Source organism: Patiria miniata, unplaced genomic scaffold (assembly GCF_015706575.1).
Source record: "Patiria miniata isolate m_02_andy unplaced genomic scaffold, ASM1570657v1 HiC_scaffold_24, whole genome shotgun sequence".
NCBI lineage: Eukaryota > Metazoa > Echinodermata > Asteroidea > Valvatida > Asterinidae > Patiria > Patiria miniata.
The window spans coordinates 8,999,160-9,020,683 of NW_024037063.1; the positions used below are offsets into that span (position 1 = coordinate 8,999,160).

At 42.5% G+C, this 21,524-nt stretch overlaps 1 protein-coding gene across 1 annotated transcript; it reads right to left on the reverse strand.

The window, feature by feature from the left end:
• Positions 1–12,727: 12,727 nt before the first annotated feature.
• Positions 12,728–14,803, reverse strand: LOC119731895. The gene has a single exon (XM_038205182.1). The coding sequence runs from the start codon at positions 14,801–14,803 to the stop codon at positions 12,728–12,730; it is 2,076 nt and encodes a 691-aa protein (XP_038061110.1).
• Positions 14,804–21,524: the final 6,721 nt, after the last annotated feature.

The window sequence follows — 21,524 nt, forward strand, 5'->3', positions numbered from 1 at the left end:
GGGGGGGGGTGGGTGGTGGTATCAACTTAATAATGTCATTCCACGAGCCGAGCTAGAGAGTCACCGATTTTTTTCAATTTGGAACAGATTTTGTTTTGATCAAGGTGTTTGCCTTTTTTTCTTTTTTTTTCTTACTTTTTCCCATACGTTTTGTACACGTTTATTCGTACAAGCCACTTTGAGAACTTTAAAATAACAAATTTACCCTTTTTTACTGTTTAACTTTGCATAGTCATCATCTTTCATGTGAAGATGAGTCCCGCACAATTTGCTCATCATGACGTCATTAGGGATCACCTGACATCAAATTAAAGGTCATTTTTCCAGTCTCGTAACTATAGAATCATTAGCCAATTGATCTCAAACTTTGTACATTGTAGTTAGATAGACAGGTAAGTGTTACATTTGAAAATTGGTACATGTAAGTCAAGGTCATTTTATCCTTACTTCCGGTGTTAACGGAAGTGATATTTTTTGCCCTTATTATCATAGTTCATTAATTATCAATCTGATGGGATTGGTACTATATATTAATATGAAGCAACATTTGAAGATACATATATTGCACTCTTATACCGTGCACTTAATTGTTCTCATTTTATGACGTCATGAATATATAATGAGGCAATTCGGAGGTCGATCACCATGGGTTGTATGTATAAAAACTAGCATTTGCTTTTACTACCTATTTTTAAGCATTTACTTGCATTTGTTTGAATAACATTTAAGTAAACTCTTTTACTGGAAAGCATTTGCTAAAAGCTAAAAGTATTTACCTGTTACTTTTTAGCTTTTGCCAGACTATACAAGTGGTTTGTTCATTTCGAATGAATAAAAGGGAGTAAATGCTTAAGATTTCAAGTATTTACTCTTCATTTTTCAAGGCTGAGTTGGAGCTACCGTAAACAAATAACGCAAATACGTCTGGGGAAAAATTGCTGAATTTATTAATATAAATGGCGCAACAATTAACACAAAACGTTAACAAACTACATAATACCATACACTTTATTTTGAATAACATTTATGTGGAATTCTAATATTTTTAAGTATTCATTATTATTTTAATTATTAATTTTATTACTAGAAGAAACGATATTTAATAATAATAATAATAATAGTGGATATTTATAAAGCGCACGTATCCACCAGGACTGGTGCTCAAGGCGCTACATCATTATTACCCCTGCTCATTGGGCACATGAAACATTCCAAATACCATCTCAGCTCCCTGGGGAGTATACAGCTCGATGCAGCCTGTTAGGCGTAAAGGAAGCTAATTCAATCACAATAACCATCTCCGCCCTCACAGGTACCCATTTACTCCTGGGTGGAGAGAAGCAATGAGTGAAAACGATATGCGAGGTGTTCAGTGCGGCAAAAAAGACCGATTTCAAGAAAAATGTTATCCAACGGAACCCCGGGGTCTGAACACATTGAAAGCATTGTTAGTTTATTAGGTCACAAATCCTTTCAAACTATGTTTTATGTTTCAATAAACAACAACCTGTGTGTATCGAATTTTGGTATCATTTTCCCGATTGTAACACTATGATTTGTTTTTGCAATTGTGACGTCTACAGGGCACTGTGGACCTTTACAACTTTCATGAATGATGAAAGTATAATTTCGGTATTCTGCCACTGGCGAACAGTGTCTTCATTATTTTTGCTGGATTTGAGAATCAAATGTACTAATACGTGTTCTGTACGCATCACCTTGATTTGGACTATTACCCTACGTGTAAACCCTACGTGTGTGTGGCAGTTCGTACACACAAAAGAGACCCTATTGTTGACAATCATTCGTCCATGAAAACAGTAAGAAGCATTTGCTACCGAACCTGTTGTCTAGTAAATGCTGAACAGTAGAGGAAAGCTTTTATTCATACAGAATAAAGCATTTGCTTTTCATTAATGCTTTTATACCAAAGTAACTGCTTTTGCATTTTGCTTAAACTTCCTAGAATTTGCTAGTTTTTATTCATATGACCCCACCTCTCAGCATTATGATAACGTATGATTCCCTTTCTTTGCGCATTGTATTATAATTACTAATGTCTAGGTGATACTTACCTCCGGTGTTAACGGAAGTGTTAATTTTATATCCCAATTTTCATATCTCACTAATTATCAATCAAAAAGAGGGGGTTGGTACCAAATATGAGCAAAATGGAACATTCCAAAAAAAAAAGTCGCATTAACATTACCACGCAGTCTATTGCTCTAATGTTATGACGTAATGAATATTTAATAAGGCAATTTTATAGCCATCATTTCTCAGCAGTATGATAGGGTGTTCCCGCTCGAATGTCAAGGTAATTTTACCCTTACTACTTCCAGTTTTACTGGAAGTGCAATTATTAAAGATTATAATATCAATTCTACTGTGCTCTATTTACCCGTAGAGTATACATGTCTGTATTATTCCCTAGAGGGCGCGATAACTCGCTATTAGCAAATCCCTCACAATGCACCGAATACTCGGTGCAGTTTCGTTTTTACCGGCGATTTGCTGTTATTTACCCGACATATTTTCGTTGTCTCACAGCGGTGTTGCTCTAGTTGCAAGCCGCTCACCTTTACCTACACTACTAAGTTACCGACCCATTAGTGTGGTATTTAGCTTCTTAGCAAATACCTCACGCTGCACCAAACGAGTTTGGGGATTTCACTTTCAAAACGAACACCGTTGTTAAACCGGCAGTTTCGTTTTCTCATAGTACATGTATATTGATCAACGCGCAAGACACCGAATTGTTCGTGCTTTCATCTTCAAAACGAACGCCATTATTTTAACCGGCAGTTTCGTCTCATAGCAGTGTTGACCAACAGGCGAGACTTCTCAACATACTGCAAGTTGTTAACTCGACTGGCACGACTTCCCGACCAGTCGGAGTGATATTTCGCTTTAAGCAAATCCCTCACGCTGCATCGAATAATTATGTGCTTCGCCTTTAAAACGAAAGCCGTTACATGTATTAACCGGCGATTTCGTTAGCTCACAGTTACATGGTGTGACGCTCCAGGCGTCCTATTCTGATTAGTTAATTTATACTATTTGACAGGCCTATCGCTCTTTTCCAAACTAGTCTTCTGGCCGCTCCAAGATTGTGCTGGCCGCCACACTATCCGGACGCCCCGACTACTCCGGCTGTCGTCCAGTTTTTACCGATCATTTTATCAGGGTTTTTCCCCCGTTCTGAAATGTCATCCAAGGGGCCCCCAAGAAAAAGTCTGCGGTGATTTCCAAAACTCATCCAGGTTCCGCCCCTGTGGAGACCAACGGCTGCGCAACCGCTTCTGCCGCTACTCCACTGGCATCGTCGGCCGTGTCCACGGCCCCAATACCCGGAAATCCGGGTGCCATCGCCCCTGGGTCCCTCTCCAATCCGAGACTGATTCTTCTCAGAAGTAGAAGGAGAAACGCAAGTCGACAGATACATGTATATCAAATCATAGCTCCGTCGGCTACAAAAAAACAATTCAGAACCTGTCTGAAACCTGTTCAGCCTTCTCCAAGCAGACTGCCGCAGCTGATCCAGGCCCATCGTCTCCTCAGCTCCGACCGGCCCCAAATCCTAATAAACCCCACACGTTTTCCCGAACTCCAGACATTCCAGTCGTGTAGGTATTTACCCCTAGTTCCTCCGGACTCGCCGTCTGAACCTCCTGCCCTGGACCAAGATGTTTCCTCTTCCCCGTCACATCGTTAGGCCAAACAAGAGGACACAACTAAGCCAGCCTCCACTGACCACGCTTTATCGCCTGGTACAAGACATGGTGCACTGTTTTGGGTTCACAGAACCCAACACCTACTACACAGCCGAGATTGTTAAAACGACTAAATGGAAGGCCAGGTACACGTGGAAAAGTTCTCTACAAAATCGTTTCTCGGCATTTGTTTGGTAATAGCTGGCATCCTCATGATCTGAATGAGATCTGAATGAGACTGATCGGGATTGAATAATGTCATTAAATGATATCCACTGTATGTAATAACTGCTTGGCTCACGTTAAACAACCCTATTAAAGATATTTTGCTGTGCTTGAAATTAAAGGGGCAACTAGGTCCTGAAATCCCGAAAATGTCATGTTTTGGATTGTAAACCTATCTTATTTCAAACATCTGGTTGAAAGGAAACCAACCCTATGCCTCACTGTTCCCGAGAAAAGACGGAAAAAAGGTTGTTTACATCGGACACGACGGAGTACGAATACGCTTTTGCGTACGACATACACGTTGTGTGTGTCTTACAACACCATGCTCGCGAACAGCGGTGACCAATCACCAATGCTCAAAATGTGGTGTCTTTCACAGCCGCAAAACACTTTACGGATAAAATCACAAAGAGCACCCCGAACAGCTTGACTTTTTGGGGTTGCCGAAAGTCGTTCTCGCACGCATAATACAGGAATAACAATAAAAGCCCAGTTTTTAAAGGATCGTTGTGTGGATGTTTATATCCTACTTTCAAAATGTTCTTTCCGATTAACATCATTTTGTTCAAAGCGCGTTTTGTAGCCCAATTGGGCTGTTCCAGGACGCAGTGCCCTTTAAGTATCGTTATGATAAATCAAAGTCTCCGTGGATGTCTGAGGGTATCTACAGCTCTGTTAGGAAGAAAAACCACGTGTACAAGAAGTTTCATAAAAACCTTACTTCACAGAACAAATCTAATTATACCTTGGATAGAAATAAACTCAACTCTGTTATAAAATTATCAAAGAAAAACTATTTCAGCAAAAATAGTATTCAACCAAAAAATAACACTAAAGGTTCTTGGAAACTCATAAATTCACTACTCAATAGGCGTAAACAAAAATTGAACCCTATGTTTTTCTGTAGCGATAGTAACAAAATCACTGAAAGCAAAGAAATTGCTGACGCCTTTAACACGTCGTCACCGACACCACGAACTGACACCCTCTGCATCACATGTGTAAAAAAAAAAATTCAAATTCAAATTTTCTTCTTTTTTTTGCCGATATTAGCAGTTTGTATCATAAAGTTTAACCTGACGAAGTTAAAATTGCTGAAATCATCTAAAATAAGCAAATTTTATTAATGAATTTTTGAAGAAAATGGTAAGTTCTTGTGTTTTTTGTTACCACGAAGTGACACTGCACAGGGTGTCAGTTCGTGAAAACAATAATTTACGTATTTTCGGAGAGTGCGCGCATACAATAGCGTTAGTACGGTGGCTCACAACTGTCACGGCAAAAGCAAAAGCGCCGCCGCAAGCGCAAAAGCGCCGCGGCAAGCGCAAAAGCGCCGCGGCAAGCGCAAAAGCGACCCGGCAAGCGCAACAGCGACCCGGCAAGCGCAACAGCGACGCGGCAAGCGCAAAAGCGCTGCAGCAAAAGCAAAAGCGCCGCGGCAAATGAAAAAGAGCCGCGGCAAAAGAAAAAGCGCCGCGGCAAATGAAAAAGCACCGCGGCAAAAGAAAAAGAGCCACGGGTTTATTGGGAAGGGGCGTAATCATACATGCCGCTACTACATGGAGTTCTTATTTATCTCAAAATTTAATTCTTTGAGAAGTGACTTTATGGCTGAGAAAATAGCAAGGCCAAGGAAAACCTGTCAGTGCAAGCAACGTTCAGAAAATAAATCGTCGATATTAATTTGTTGTAGGATAATTCCAAGATTATTCCAAGAGAGTTGCTGCCGTGAATCAGTGTTTATAAAGGAGTGGAACTCACTATCAGCACCATCAGGGCCGTTCCTCATTTCTTTACATTTCGTGGGATGCAAAACAATTACGAGGACGGGAGGCTCTGTGAGCTGATGCATTTTTTGAAGAGTTTTTTTTCCTTCCGACTATCATGCATAACAAAACAAAAGGAAGGAGAAAAAAAAAGAGAAAAAAAAAGAAAAGAAAAAGAGGCGCGAAGTCATTGTGGTGTAAATTTAATGAGTTGGGGGGGGTGGCAAAATGTACCTGGCCCCGTCTAAAACTGAGAAATCGAGAATTTGTTCAGAAATACAAGAATCTGTTGGAAAAAAATATGTTTACCTCCCTCTAGAAAAATCCTGGCGACGCCCATGAGTTCACCGGTGTGTATACCAGTGTAGGCACACAATTGAGCTGTCCAGAGTTTGGATATAGAATAAGAAAGAAAGAAATTAACTTAGAACCTAGAACTCATTTGCCCACCCACCCCGGCTCAAGAAACCAAGAAGCCGAACAAGACCTCTTGATGCTTAGCGATAGCGATGATTAGTTGCCCTGTGGTCAGAATCAGCCTGCAGGGCAGAAAGAGGGCTTGTTTCCGGCATAGTTCTGTATTCACTCGAAACAAAGCAAACGGCTCTTGTCAGAGCCACCAAATGTTCATAGAAGAGCTTAGAACTGTGCATCTGAACGATAACACTTCTCCTTTGTTTAGTGTCTCTCCCTTACCCCCCTTTTTTAAAGTTAATTTCTTTCTTTCTTATTCTATATCCAAAGTCGTCGCCTGTGTTACGTTCCTTACATGAAATCCACAGCCTAACCTCCTCTGTCGAAAGCGTTGCAACTGTCTAATAGAACGATCCATTTCTCGATTTGTGAGTTCTCTTCAACTCAGTCGTGTTTATTGGGAAGGGGCGTAATCATACATGCCGCCACTACATTTAAAATTAAATGGAAAGGAGTATGGCCGTCACTATGAATTCTTTTAATCACAGACTTTAATTCTTTGAGAAGTGATTTTATGGCTGAGAAAATAGCAAGGAAAACCGGTCAGTGCAAGCAACGTTCAGGGAAGAGTTTTGAAATTCCCGCTCTCTGGGAATTTCTAACCTAATGGGCCCGCCGGCGAGTTACGTGTTGACAAGCCTTACCCACTACCGCAGCCCTGCAGGAGAGCCTTAACTGACTTCCTAGATGTGTATGATATACTGAAAAAGAAAAACACCTTAACTCATACACTCTGGGCAGCTCACTTGTGTGCCTACACTGGTATACACACCGGTGAACTAAGGTTCAAATTAACGGAACTCTTCTCTGCACGCTAGTCGGAAGGAAGGAACTCTTCAAAAAAATGCATCAGCTCACAGAGCCTCCCGTCCTCGTAATTGAATGCATCCCACGAAATGTACAGAAATGAGGAACGGCCCTGGAGGTGCTGATAGCGAGTCCCACTTTCCCACTCCTTTATAAACTCTGATTCAAGGCAGCAACTCTCTTGGAATAATCTTGGAATTTTCCTGCAGCAAATTAATATCGACGATTTATTCCCTGAACGTTGCTTGCACTGACCAGTTTTCCTTGCTATTTTCTCAGCCATAAAATCACTTCTCCGAGAATTAAATTCTGTGATTAATAAGAATTCCTGGTGGCGGCCTTTCTTCTTCCCATTTTATTTTTTGATGTAGTAGCGGCATGTATGATTACGCCCCTTCCCAATAAACCCGTGGCGCTTTTGCTTTCGCTGTGTCGCTTTTGCGCTTTGCCGCGGCGCTTTTGCGCTTGCTGCGGCGCTTTTGCTTTTGCCGCGGCGCTTTTGCTTTTGCCGCGGGGCTTTTGCGCTTGCCGTGGCGCTTTTGGGCTTGCCGCGGCGCTTTTGCGCTTGCCGCGGCGCTTTTGCGCTTGCCGCGGCGCTTTTGCGCTTGCCGTGGCGCTTTTGCTTTTGCCGTGACAGTTGTGGGCCACCGTACGTTAGGGAGTGTCAGTTCGTGAAAACGAAAATTGACGTGTTTTTGGAGAGTGCGCGCACGCATGCGCAGTGGGTGCGCGCACTCTCCCAAAACACGTCAATTTTTGTTTTCAGGAACTGACACTAACTAACGCTATTGCATGCGTACACTCTCCAAAAATACATACATTTTCGTTTTCAAGAACTGACACCCGTCTTAATCATTTAATTGCTAATTAACTAAGCAGTAAATTCGTGTCAAACCTTTAAAAGCGTTTTTCTCCGATTTATATTTCTGCAACGCAAACCACCGGGTGTCAGTTCGTTGTGTTGGTGACGACGTATTTTGTTGACATAGGGAGCAAATTTGCCAGTGAGCTACCGCTACATAACACTCCCATTGAGGCATTCCTTAGTGAAAGGTGTTCGAATTCACTCTTTTTGACTCCCATTTAATACGCAAGAAAACATTGTGGATACTCTGAACAAAATTCCTTCAGGAAAGGCCCCTGGATTTGATGAATTGAACTCTTTTTTTTGTTAAACAGGTCAAGTATTCATTAGCTAAACAGCTGGCTGACATCTTCAATAAATCCTTAACAGCTGGAAAAAGGCTCAGGTTATACCAATATAAGAAAAGGTTCCTAACATGATATTGGAAATCAAAGACCCATCTCTGTTTTATCAACATTTTCGAAACTATTTGAAAAGTTAATCTATACGTTTAATATCTTTTATATACAAACATGACATTCTCTCGGAATCACAGTTTGGCTTTAGACGTAATCGCGCTACTGATTTAGCGACATCTTATGTAGTTAACAAATTGTGTAAAGATATAGATGACAATCATTTTTCAATTGGCATCTTTCTGGATTTATCGAAAGCATTTGATACACTTTACCATGATATCATGATTCGTAAATTATGGTATCCGAGGAATAGCCCTAGACTTGTTTAAAAGTTACTTATGTGACAGATCCCAGTATGTTTTGTATAATTCTGTAAAATTTACAAAACGGCCTATTATTTGCGGTGTACCACAGGGCTCTGTATTGTGTCAGTTATTATTTATCTTGTGCATTAAAGACATCTGCAATACTTCAGATATCATTACATTTTCCTTTTATTCAGATGACACAAGTTTATGCAAAAATGTAGACTTAGCTGTACAGAACCTTAATCTTGAGCCCGGAAAATCACTACTTGGCTTTTAGCCAATAAATTATGTATAAATGTTTACAAATCAAATTATATAATATTTTGTGCTAGCCAGTACAAGCTCACTCAGTCTGTTCCTATAATTTTAAATTATACTAATCTTGACCAGGTTGAGGGTACTACATTTTTGGGAATACATATTGATGAGATATTAACTTGGAAGAAACATATACATGTTATGACAGCTAAAATATCAAAAATATTGGTATTATGAACAGTCTAATACGTTTACGTAGTAGCATATTACTAGCCTTGTACAACTCATTTGTTTTACCGTATTTAAATTACTCAATTCTGACTCGGGGTAGTCCAATTCCTAAATGCAACAGACTGCTTACTCTGCAGAAACGAGCAGTTCGAATAATTTCTAAAACTGGCTTTTGTGAACACTCTGGGCCTGTATATTCAAATTTGAAATTGTTAACATTCATTGACCTGTATCATCTTAACTTAGGAAAATGTATGTATAAACATATGAATCGTGCATAACCTGCTTGTTTTAACCCCTGTGTTACACCTTCTTCAAACATTCATTCCTATAATACCCGCAGTACTACTAGGAAAAATCTTTATGTTAATTATAGTACAACCTCATTGCCCGAAAATAAAAGGTGGCACTCTATATTGGGATTGTCTGGATGACTCTTTTAAATCATCGCCCACTCTCTCTATTTATGCTAGAAAACTAAAAACGTCTTTTTCTGTTAAATGCATACATGTACTAAAGCAATGGAATAGGGATCATAACGGCATTGATTACTGTCGTACACCTGTGTCTGTGCTCTTTCTTTCCATGTATGTCTGTCACTTGTCTGTCTGTCCATAGGCTGTGGAACAAAAGCTGATGCTTCACCCCGGACCTAGATGCTGCCATTTAGTTAATGTTCACTATTAGATCAATTCGGGCAATTCACAATGCAGTGCGCCAGCAAAATTTTGCCACGGAGAGTTCGTTTTTTAAGTTTACGGTCGACAAAACATGGCCCATTTGAAGGAGTGTCAGTAGAAGAATTGAGCTAATTTGTTATAGATTGGGGCAAAGCATTCTGCCGCCTTACAAAAAAACTCCATATTGATAAAACGAAAAGAAAAGGGCAAAAAGATACTCGAATCATATGCTTACGAACTTTCTGGCCGAAAAACTAACAATTTCAAATGTCCCGCGCTGCGAATTTGTCGACCATCTCCCACAATGCACTGGGAAAAATGAACTCTCCATGGTAAACTCTTGGTGACGCACTGCATTGTGAATCGCCCGAATTGTAAATATATCTTTGTACATGTATTGTCAATTTGAATATGTAACATTATGTATCATCATTTATGGCAGCATTGAAATAAATGTATCTCATTAAAATCCATGTTAGATCAATTCTTGGAACCATATGTGGGTGGATGCCTTTGTTAATATTGATCCTAAATATACCTAATTTGCATAAATCGTTAAAAAATGCCGTGTGATATATTTCCCCATATTGGGGATATTTTTTATTGTTATTATATTTTTAAAAATTCATTTTGGTGATTATACTTACACATCCTTACTTCAATAACATTTTCGAAAACATATACATGTAAGTGACTAAATAATTATGAGGACATAGTAACGATCTTAAATGTCTACTATCATACCCAAAAGTTTCGCACATTTACCTTGTCTTCAGATATCTTCAAGTAGTTTTATCAAACCTCAGTATTGATAAGCCTCAAATTCTTACTAGCACAGTTACCCTATTAAAATCTTATGCAAATCATGTGAACAATAATAACGTTGTGAAATTTAGCGTTGCAAACAAAAACGGGGAAAACGAGGTGTCTGTTAAGTGGCCCAATTAGTAAAGGGTTGCTAAAAGTGGGAGACTTGAAAATGTTCAAGGAAATTCCCAAAGTTATTGGAAAGAAAATTAATGGAAACAAAAAGTGACATTGACATAATTATTGCAAGAATTTTTTTGGGGGTGGGGGATTTACATTAACTTATTCAAGTCTCCCACGTTAGGCGACCCTTGGCCTAATTTACGGTTTACGGACAGCCAGCTCGTTTTCCCCCGTATTTTGTTTGCTGAGCTAAATGTCACAATGTTGTCATTGGTCATATGATTTTCCATAACGTTTTAATAGGGTTACTGCGCAAGTAAGCTACTTGGTGAATTTGAAGCTCAACAATACTGAGGTTTGGCAAGACTACTTTAAGATATCTGGAGACAAGGTAAATGCGCACAATTTTTAGGCATAAAAGTAGCCATTTTGGATCGTTACTAAGTCCTCGTATTTATACAGTCACTTATATACTTCAGAAAAAGTAACTGTGTGCGAGTAGAATTACGGTAATAAACTTTCAAAAAATGAAGAAAAATAAATTGAGAATATACCAAAATATGGAGAAAAAAATATTACACGGCGGGGATTAACAATTTAAAGATATAGTCCATCATTTGTAATTATGGGTATTTTGTTCGTTTGAAGTAACAAAAGTGTTCAAAATCTAATGAAGGATACTGAACAACTAACCTGATGAAGTGTCAGCTCAGCTGTATATTCCGAGAAAAACAGCATTCTAGGATCTTAATTTCAAATCAAAAGTTGCTGAATCATGTTTTGAATTGGGCCTGAATTCAGCGTCTGAGACACGTTCTCAATGAGCCGATTGCAGCTATACGCGATGTCACGCACTGATCCGACAAAATGACAGCTTGCCAGTAAGAAAAATTTCACAGGGAGTTTTAGTCCACTTACTATCTTTCAACCAAGTATGTTTTTCAACATGATAACGCCAGTTACTTTTCGGATGGCTGCAAATGATGGACTATAGCTTTAAGCAGAGTAGTTATATTTGGGTCAAATTAAGGCATCCACATACACTTTCTTCTCCATCCTTTGACTGATTGATCTGACATTCATTCATTCGTTAGACATAGGCATTTGCCCATGGTCTCCTCCTCAAATTATACACAGTTGGGATCACTGGCGCCGCTTCCACTACAGCCCGTCTTTCCAGTGCTGCTGCTTTCAGTTCGTTGGTGTCACACCCAGACCATTCACGGATGTTGTCCACCCAGCGCATCTTTGGCCGGCCCACGGAGGGACGACATCCCACTGGCATCCCATCCACAACAGCTGCCGCCTTGCCGCCGTGCCGAACCACATGGCCCAACCATGCTGCCTTTCGTTGCATCACAGTGCTACTGCTGAAGCACCACCGGTCGCCGCTCATCTCCATCAGTCTTTTTTTATTTGTCACATGATCTTGCCACTTGATGTTGAGCAGGTGACGCCAAATGGTTCGGCCAAAACTGTCTAGGTGTTTGATGTCAGCTGCCTTCAACGACAGGGTGGTGGCACCATACAGTACCCTTGACATGACTAGGGCCCGAGCAAGCTGTACCTTTACCTCAAGGCTGACGCGGTGGGAGCGCAGATACTTGCACTGCCGAAGAGTGGATCTGCCCATACCTAACCGCATCCGAACCTCCTTGCTGTCGTCTAGTGTGTGGTCGATCAACACTCCTAGATACTTGAAAGATGTGACACGAGGTATTTGTGCCGAGCGGTATGTGATGGTGCTGTTATCGGTTGTTGGCTGGATGATCATATATGCAGTCTTACCAGGGTGGATGGCTAACCCATACCCGTCAGATATATCACCCAGGGTAGTAAGCATCTCTTCAGCATCAGCTCTACACAGCGCCATCAGTACCAGGTCCTCAGCATATCTGATCTCCTTTAGGGGGATACCAGTGACATCTGGAGCCGTTAGGTGTACTGTGCGATTGTACCACTCTCGCATGAGACACTCAGTGTAGAGGCTGAAGAGTGTTGGTGACAATGGACAGCCTTGGCGTACTCAAACTTGGCGTACTCAAACTCGTCTGTCTCAAACTCGTCTGTCATCCGACCTTTCCACCGGAGCTTGCCATTTGAGTTGATGTAAGATCCTCAAGTAGCCGCATCACATCCTCCTCCACGCCAAGATATCGTAGCTTTGCAAACAGAAGTGCATGATTAACTGAATCAAATGCCTCCTTATAGTCAACAAAGACCAGATGGAGAGGGCGTTTTCCTGCGTAGTGCGATTCCGCCACACCTTTCAGGAGGTAGATTCCATCAGTTGTGCCTTTACCGCTTACAAAGCCACATTGGGTGTCACTCACTTCGATGTTAGCGGTTCTTTCCAGTCTGCGTTGTATCACATTCAGAACAATTTTGCTGGCATGACTGATTAGTGCAAGTGTTCTGTAGTTGTTGCACAAGCCTCGGTCACTCTTTTTGTGCAACGGGATGTACACTGACTTGGTCATCGACTGTGGCCACTTCCCAGAGTTCCAGATGTTACACACGGCCCCATGAAGGGTTAGGAATATCTCTGGGTCCTGTGTCACAGCTTTCAGAGCTTCAGATGTGACGCAATCAACTCCGGGAGCCTTGTGGTTTTTCAGTGCCTGTATGGCTTTCTTGGTCTCTTCCGGTGACGGCAGGTTTCGTTCAACCTCAGTTGTGTGATGGGGTGGACGTGGCTGATTGGACTCAAATAGATCTACAGCATACTGATGCCAACGCTGTATTTCTTCTTCAGCTGTCTCCAATACCAGACCATTTGCATCTTTGATGTTCACCACATGCGTACATGTTTTCTGAAGGAGAACATCAGCAGTTTTGAACATAGCTCTGCAATTGTGATTCTGGTATGCTTGGTTCAATGTGTTGATATTAGTTACCAACCATTCGTTGAGATCTTTCTGGCATGCATGTTTGACCTCATTCCTCAGAGCTGTGAATTCTAAAGTGCCTACAGCCTTCCTCTTGCGCTGAATCAGATGAAGAGTTAATTCAGACAGGTACGGCTGTTTCTTCTTGGATGTTTGTGTACCACAGGTCTCGAGAGATGCTTCGTGTATGACACATGCGACAGCTTCAAAAGAGTCACCTTGAGTAACACGGGATCGAACCAGCTGCCGAAAGACTTCAGACGATTGTTCCGACTTCAGGGCTTCAACGTTTGGATGTTGAGGTCGTAGTCCACGTGCAGTAGCATGACGACGGAATTTCCACTTCAGGTTGCAGATTACTAACCGATGGTCAGTATCAAAGCAAGCACTGTAGGAACGGCAGTCAGTCAGGTGGTTCCTTGCTTCTGTGCTAATTAAGATGTGATCAATGGCGTTTCTTGCGTTTCTTGCCCTGCTGATCCAAGTAACCTTGTGAGAAGATCGCTTGGGGAACCAGGAGTGTGCGGCAGTGAGGTTGTTTACCATGCAGATATCAACAAGTCTGTCTCCTCTTGAATTTCTGTCACCATAGCCATGGGGTCCCATGACAAGAGGGATGCGCTGGTTTCCAAGTTTGGGGTTGAAGTCACCAGCCACAACAAGTGTGTCACAGTTCTTTTTGTTTGAATTGATCACATCTTGTAGTTGTGAGTAGAAGTTGTTGATAATGTCATCCGTTGCAGTGGATGTAGGTGCATAGACGGAGACAAACAGCAGGGAGCCTTTCCTCAGACGAAAGCGGGCAGCCATGATCCGATCAGAGATGTAGTAGACGGCAAGGCAGCTGTTTTTTGCCCGTTTTGACATCAGTATTCCCACACCTGCATGGTGAGTTTCACCACCCGACATGATTATGTGTCCATTGCATGCTACTTCCTGACCGATGTTGTGAGTTTCGCTAAGAGCAATGACGTCATAGCGGTAGGCTTTTGAAGTGGCCATCAGATGTTCAGGTGCTAGGCTATAGTTCAGTGTGGTCACATTCCAGCATCCTAAGCTAAAGGTGCCCGTGCTTCGTTCTTCACGCAAACTCAACCGCGCACCGTTCAGTGAAGGCTTTGAGTGCAAGGCGTCATTACAGCGTGGGTAGTAGAGAGCATGATCACCTTCATCCCCAGTAGCTTCAGACCCAGTTGGCGCGCTCGGGGTCCCCACGCTCAATAGGGTATCGCTGTGATTCTCAGTGTTGTGATTCATTTTTGGAGGTTTTGGTGAATGGATTCCGCTGGCGTGTCACCACTCCTCCACCAGCGTAGTGCATGGCTGCATGTTGCTTGCATCTATCCATGCGCCCTGTGGTTTGCACAACCAATTGCTGTTTGTACGCCGTTGGCAAGTTGCGTGATAACTTGCTCGTCCGCCAGATCTGCCGATCTACCAACACCTGCTGAGGTTAGATGTCCCTCAAGGGGGGCTTGGTGGAGTGAGGTTGGTTGACGAGCTCCTCCTGCCCGAGTTTGGAATCAGACTTTTCCGTCTCTTAGGTGAGTTGCCTCCCACGGCTGATGAACCCCACCTGCCAAGAGCTATCTGGTTTAAAGGTGCCAGAGACCCGCCTTCACACCCTGCCATCGGTTATGAACAGGGAACGGCGCATGAAGCCAAGCAGTAGGAGTTTGATTAGGAGAGGCTGTTTGAGACGCTGACCTAATGGGACATTTCAAGGGAGAGGAGTGGCTCATTTCTCCTCACCAACCCCGGTCAATCCTAACCCTTGGTTGCCTGCTATTACCAAAAAAAGCCGTCCAAAGTGTAATATTTTAGTTTGGCTGGTCCACTATAATGGCTCCTGACTCACTAGTCCCTGTTTCCAAACGATACACGTAACCGCAACGAACGGCACTTCAACACTTGGACAGCGCCGCTCGTCTGGGTATCACCCACACAACGTTTCGCTCCTACTGTCTAAATACTTATTTCAGGGGTGTTAAATGCTAGGCTCCGCCTTCCGCTCCCTGCACAACTCCCTTTGGGCAGTTCTCAGTGAACTTGATCGAGTTTTCCGTCCCGGCATAGAGGCACGACGGGTAACAATTCTTGATGTAATCTTTCTGCCCTCCTGTTGAACTTGCAAATGTCTCGAGTCTATTCCTTTCCAGGGAGGGGACCTCTTTGCCATTCAGTTTCAGACTGCTACGGAGAGGTCCACTTTGACGAAGTTTCGTCCATAAATGTCTTCCCAGGCGTCCACAGCTGTCAAGCAGTGGATTTTATTTCATCGCTCGACGCCCTGCAAATCCACGGGCCACCTTCTGTCCTTCAGCCTCTACCGCCGTCTTTCGGCCACGGTTCAGCTGGTGGAAGTGAATATGCCCACAGATAACAGGCCCCCATCACAGGACCAGTGAAAACCTGTTTGACCCAATGGCCCAGTTATTTCGATGACGTACCCGATCTACATGTACAACGGGACACGGCTCACCCGACACGCGGGTGAATCGCCAATGTTTATCACTACGCTTCCCCCTTGGCCTACTTGCGAACCTCGCGGACTTGGTTTCGCTGTGCCGCATTTATGGGGTCTCGCTTCAACTCTATTTTTGACCTTCTAGCGTCCACGGTTCATGCCTGTATCTTTCGTGGTACGGTGTTCACAGAATACCCGGCTGCATCGCTGGTGGTGGTGGTGATACTAATATACTCCTGTGCCTATGCCTACTCACGTGACAACTACGGTATTGGTGTCCCCAGCATGGCATCTATCTCCGAGAGGTCCATCTGGCGGACAGAGAACACACCACAACCGATGTACTTTCCAGGGGCAGGATTCGTCCCATGGAGTAAACCATCCGAACCTTTGCCATGTGGACGATCTTAGCACAATTTGACCGTCCGCATTATCGACCTGTTCGCAGTATTTCTCAACCGCCAGCTCCCAGGGTACTGTTCCGGATCCCAGGAGCTAAAGGCGTGGCGGGCTAACGCCCTCCCCTTTGCGTGGTGACCACTAGGCTCTATTCATAACCACAGTTTCACCACATTGTCCAGCATCCTGCGATATAATACAATCGCTCGCTGGGTCGTGAGGGCCTTACGACTCCCATCGTCTGACTGGCCTATCCCGAACAGAGTACATGCCCACTAAGTTCGCAGCGTGGCGACCTCTTGGGCCCCCAAGGAGTGCTCCTTAATTGCAGATATCATGCAGGCGGGACGTTGGACATCCTCCAAGATATTCATCTCCCATTATTTCAGGGCCATGCTGCAAGCTGATGCCAGAACCGTTGTGCAGCCATCCCTGCCCCCCCCCCCCCCCAACGGCGCAACCGGATCCGGTTCATCCTCCACTGGCGCCACGCAGTACCGATCAAGGTCGGCTTACCCAATGGTAACAGCCGATTCCTCTGGTTTACTTAAGTGGGTTTAACCTTGTTGCCTTTGGGCTCACGCTCCCCTGCAGCCCGCCTTACACACCGTTAACTCTACTGTCGTATGCGAACCCACCTGCCTGAAACGGTGCTACTCTGCATATTTAGTAATACTCTACGGGTAAATAGAGCGAAGAACGAAGGTGTGGGCCGAATACTTAACCGTAGAGTAAGAATAATTTCCCTTCGGATATGGTTAGTTCAGACATTGGTCTTTTCATATCTGGTGAGACAATTTTGGGTTATTATTAATCCTTTGTGCAGTAGCGCTCCAAAAATGGTAAATTTCACAAAAACCTTAAAAAGTGTATTTTCAGTGTTTTCCTTTGTTTTGAATAATAACTTGTATAATTGGTATCGTATAATTGTACTTGTATAATTATGAATCTAGCACATTTTCACAAACAGAATCAGACTGTGTACCATTATTAGACCAGTGGATGAATAGTATGTCGTGTACTCCCCCCCCCACACCTGGCTAGGCCCCGCCCAGTTTAAAATTTTAAACTTGTAGGTTGCATAACGAAACAAATTTAAATAAATACTATGCAAGTGAACACTTTAGAAATAACATAGACTTCCTTTTCACAGCCTCCTTTTCCCCCACCCCGGGGGCATCGTTTGGGGTTGAGGGTGGGGTGTGACCACCCAGCAAAAACTTGGCATTGTCGGTAAAATCATTGTCACATGGGCCCCGCCCCTTCCCTTGCCACCAAATTCAGACTTTGATTTCTGCACATGTATTTGCCTAAATTAAATTGTAAATACTAGATATCAATTCGCAAGTGAACCTTTTACAATCTACACCAACTGCCGTCTCACAGCTAGTCCCTTCCCCTGCCACCCCACTCCCAAAGCTCAAAAGAGAACCACGCCCTCCCCCAACAAGTCAACAAGTACAATTTTGTTCAGATTGCATACATCCAAATGGCCTTGGGAAAGTCTGAATTATGTAAGATGAATTTTTTACAACGCGGGGCAACTTGGAATATCCGAAAAGCGAGGAGGAGAAGGGGTGTGTATGTCGCAGGGGTGGGGATGGGAAGGGTGATCTGGACACAGGCATGTACACTGTTCATGCCTGTGTCCAGACCCTAGGGTCAGTGACCCTAGGGACCCTACAGCTGGTAGGGGTCACAGTAGTGAAACTGGTGAGAAGAATCCAGAGTTTTTGGCTAAAGGGAGTTCCATGTAATGGGTGCCATGGTGACCACTGTTAAAAGTCACAAAATTGTTCATGTTGATCAGGCAAATACAAATTTGGATGACAATTCCAGTAAAAAAACTACATGTATGTAGCCAAGTCGAGTCAGAGTGAAATTCATGCAATCAACACACCTTTCCTGTAGGCACTCTCCTGAAGACGGTCAGAGCATACTGACCGGAACGTCGAATTTATACCTCTGGTTCTTTTCAGAACCATTCTCTTAGTTGAGAAATTATTCGCACATGGTGTTTCCGCAAACCTTTCATTATTTAGTATCTCCACCATGCAAAGCCTCAAATCTCACTCATGCAATCAAATTGATGCTGTGTTCTCTCGGAGTTTTCAATGGAGTGATCCTTGTTTAAAAGTACATGTATTTCAATATAAACAAATGAGAGTTAATTGTTGTCTAAATCGCCAGATCTTTCCGTTTTGAAAATAATAAAATAAACGTCATTTTGTTCACCACACCTTTCCTGTAATTCCAAAGTAACTTGCAATATAAAAAAAATGTGTACAGTGTACATGCCTGTGTCCATATGCATATACATAAGGCCATATGCATGTATGTAATCCGAAAAAAATGTACTTATCGACTTGTTGAGGGAGGGCGTGGTTCTCTTTTGAGCTTTGGGAGTGGGCTAGCTGTGAGACGGCTGTTGGCGTAGATTGTAAAAGGTTCACTTGCAAATTGATTTTGGTGGCAAGGGAAGGGAGGGGCCTAGCTGGGAGGAGAGGACTGGACTTTATTCGAATAATGGTGCACTTCAATAAGAGGAAAATGGGTATGGCCGTTATTTTTCATGCGGCTTGCAAACACATGACTTTTGCCCGTGTGACAATGATTTTACCGACAATGCCAAGTTATTGGTGGGTGGTCACACCCCACCCTCAACTCCAAGCAATGCCCCCGGGGTGGGGGAAGGGGAGGCTGTGAAAAGGAAGTCTATGTTATTTCTAAAGTGTTCACTTGCAAAGTATTTATTTACATTTGTTTCGTTATGCAACCCTCAAGTTTGAAATTCGGTGGCACATGGGGAGTGGTCGGAGCCTAGCCAGGTGTGTGTGTGTGTGGGGGGGGGGGGGGGGGGGGGGAGGAGTACACGACCTACTCTTCATCCACTGGTCTAAAAATGATACACAATCTGATTCTGTTTGTGAAAATGTGCTAGATTCATGAATAATACCAATTATATAAGTTATTACTCAAAACAAAGGAAAACACTGAAAAGGTTTTTGTGAAATTTACCTTTTTTGGAGCGCTACTGCTCAAAGGCTATACAATAACCCAAACTTTTCTCACCAGATATGAAAAGACCAATGTCTGAACTAACCATAGCCGTAGGGAGTTTATTCTGAGTGCCCTGGCAATTGCCATTTTGGAAGGATAAAAATGGGGTAAAAAATGTAATTTTGCTAGTTGTAAAAACATGCTGCATAGGGCCTAAAAATAATATAAAGGAGATTTTTCAGAAGTGTTTTTATTTTTTTCTTGTAAGGGTAAGGATGATCCTTTGTCGTGATATAAATACTTTTGTGACATTACTTCGCAGGTTGGCTGGATAATTTTTGAAAATAACGCAAAATATGAATTTTTGCAGCCTCAAAATTGCCCAAAATGGCCAAAACACATAATGGCCCGTAACCATGGCAACGGGCAAAATAAAAGTTTAAAAAGTATGTGTTGGTAACTTGCTCCCCAAGTCCTTTCATCCCACAAAGTATAAAAAAATTGATCCTTTAACTCGTGAACTATTACACAAAGTTAGCGCACAGCCTACCAGGGTGTCAATTCGTAAATACGAAAATTACTCGTTTCTGTAAAATACGCGCGCGTACCGCGCACTGTCGTTGACAAAATGTCTGGTGTTTATGAATTTATTATACTTCATATAGTCAGTATGTCTCCGACATTGCACCTGATTTATAATCGCTGCGGGGTTGACAGTCCTGCAATACACAATTCCTTTTCAATAACTTTAATATAAAGAAATACATGATTTTGTTGTGATTTTTTTTTTAAATCTTCAGATTTGTCTGGGGAATAGGTTGTTTGACTGTTCTAAGTTTTGGGTTCAGGGACTCCGGAAAAAACAGCAAAGCTTCGTTTGTTTTGTAACCGTGGGATGTCTTGTTTTTATTGTCAAAGAAATGAAATGAAATTCCCATTTTCTGTAAAATGACAGGATATATGACGTTATAATTACTGTTCTCGATGTTTCGAAATATGATATACTTTCAATCAAGTAAGATATTTGTAATTTATTTGGAGTTCGAAAGTCATGTACATGTACCGTCGTTACTTCATTTCTAATGCATCATAATTTCATGGAGAACATGATTTCACATTTTTAAGCCAAATTCATTACAATTTCAACAAAAGCATGTGGCCTATGCATTAGCTACATAAACGATCCATGGTGCATGTGTCGGCGAGTGCGCGAAAAAATTCCCCATCGCTTAAGACGAGGCGTCGGATAGTACGAGGTATTGTCAGAAGTCCCAAGGAGCTCGTATAAACGAGAGTCGACTGTATACGACCTTCAATTGTTTTCCTAACGCATAAGACAATGACAAAGTATTGAGCCCAGACAAAAGTATGATATTTTGTTTAAGTCGTTGGGACTACGAAATATTATACTTGATTAAGTGGTGGTTAGCCGTGTTAGTCCAAAAGTTATATAGCACTCCATTATGAAAAGTTTGGGGCCCAAATGCGCAAAAGATGTGTGAGACAGCTCCACAACTTGTCCAATTGACCTTGCAATTTGCATACCACACGCAATACTCTGGCCAGTACCACATAGGATCCTCCATTCTCAATAAAAGGTACATCGTGCAAACTGAGGGACAAGTCCTTCCGTATACACCACATACATCTAGCAGGCAGCCTTTGTGTTACTTTTTTTGGCATTTCAACGATCCGTTCACATATAGTTTGTCACAAACCACGAGTGTTCAAACACATAAAGTATGCATAAAATGACATTGTTAAAGGGGCACTAGGTCCTGAAATCCCCGAAGATGTTATGTTTTGGATTGTTTACTTAGACTATTTCAAACATCTGGTTAAAAAGAAACCAACCTAATGTCTTACCGTTCCCAAGGAAAGACGAAAAAAAAAACCCAGCTTGCTTACATCGGACGTGACGGAGTACGAACACGTTTTTCGTGTCGTTCTCATGTACGCTATACACGTTGTGTGTCTCGGGAACAGTGCGCGGTGACCAATCACCAATGTAAAAAAATGTGGTTTCTTCAACGCCCGCAAAAGGCGAACACTTTAGGCCAAAAAAAAATCCGGTTTCTGGTATGCGCACGCGTCGCCGTAGCCATGCGGCAA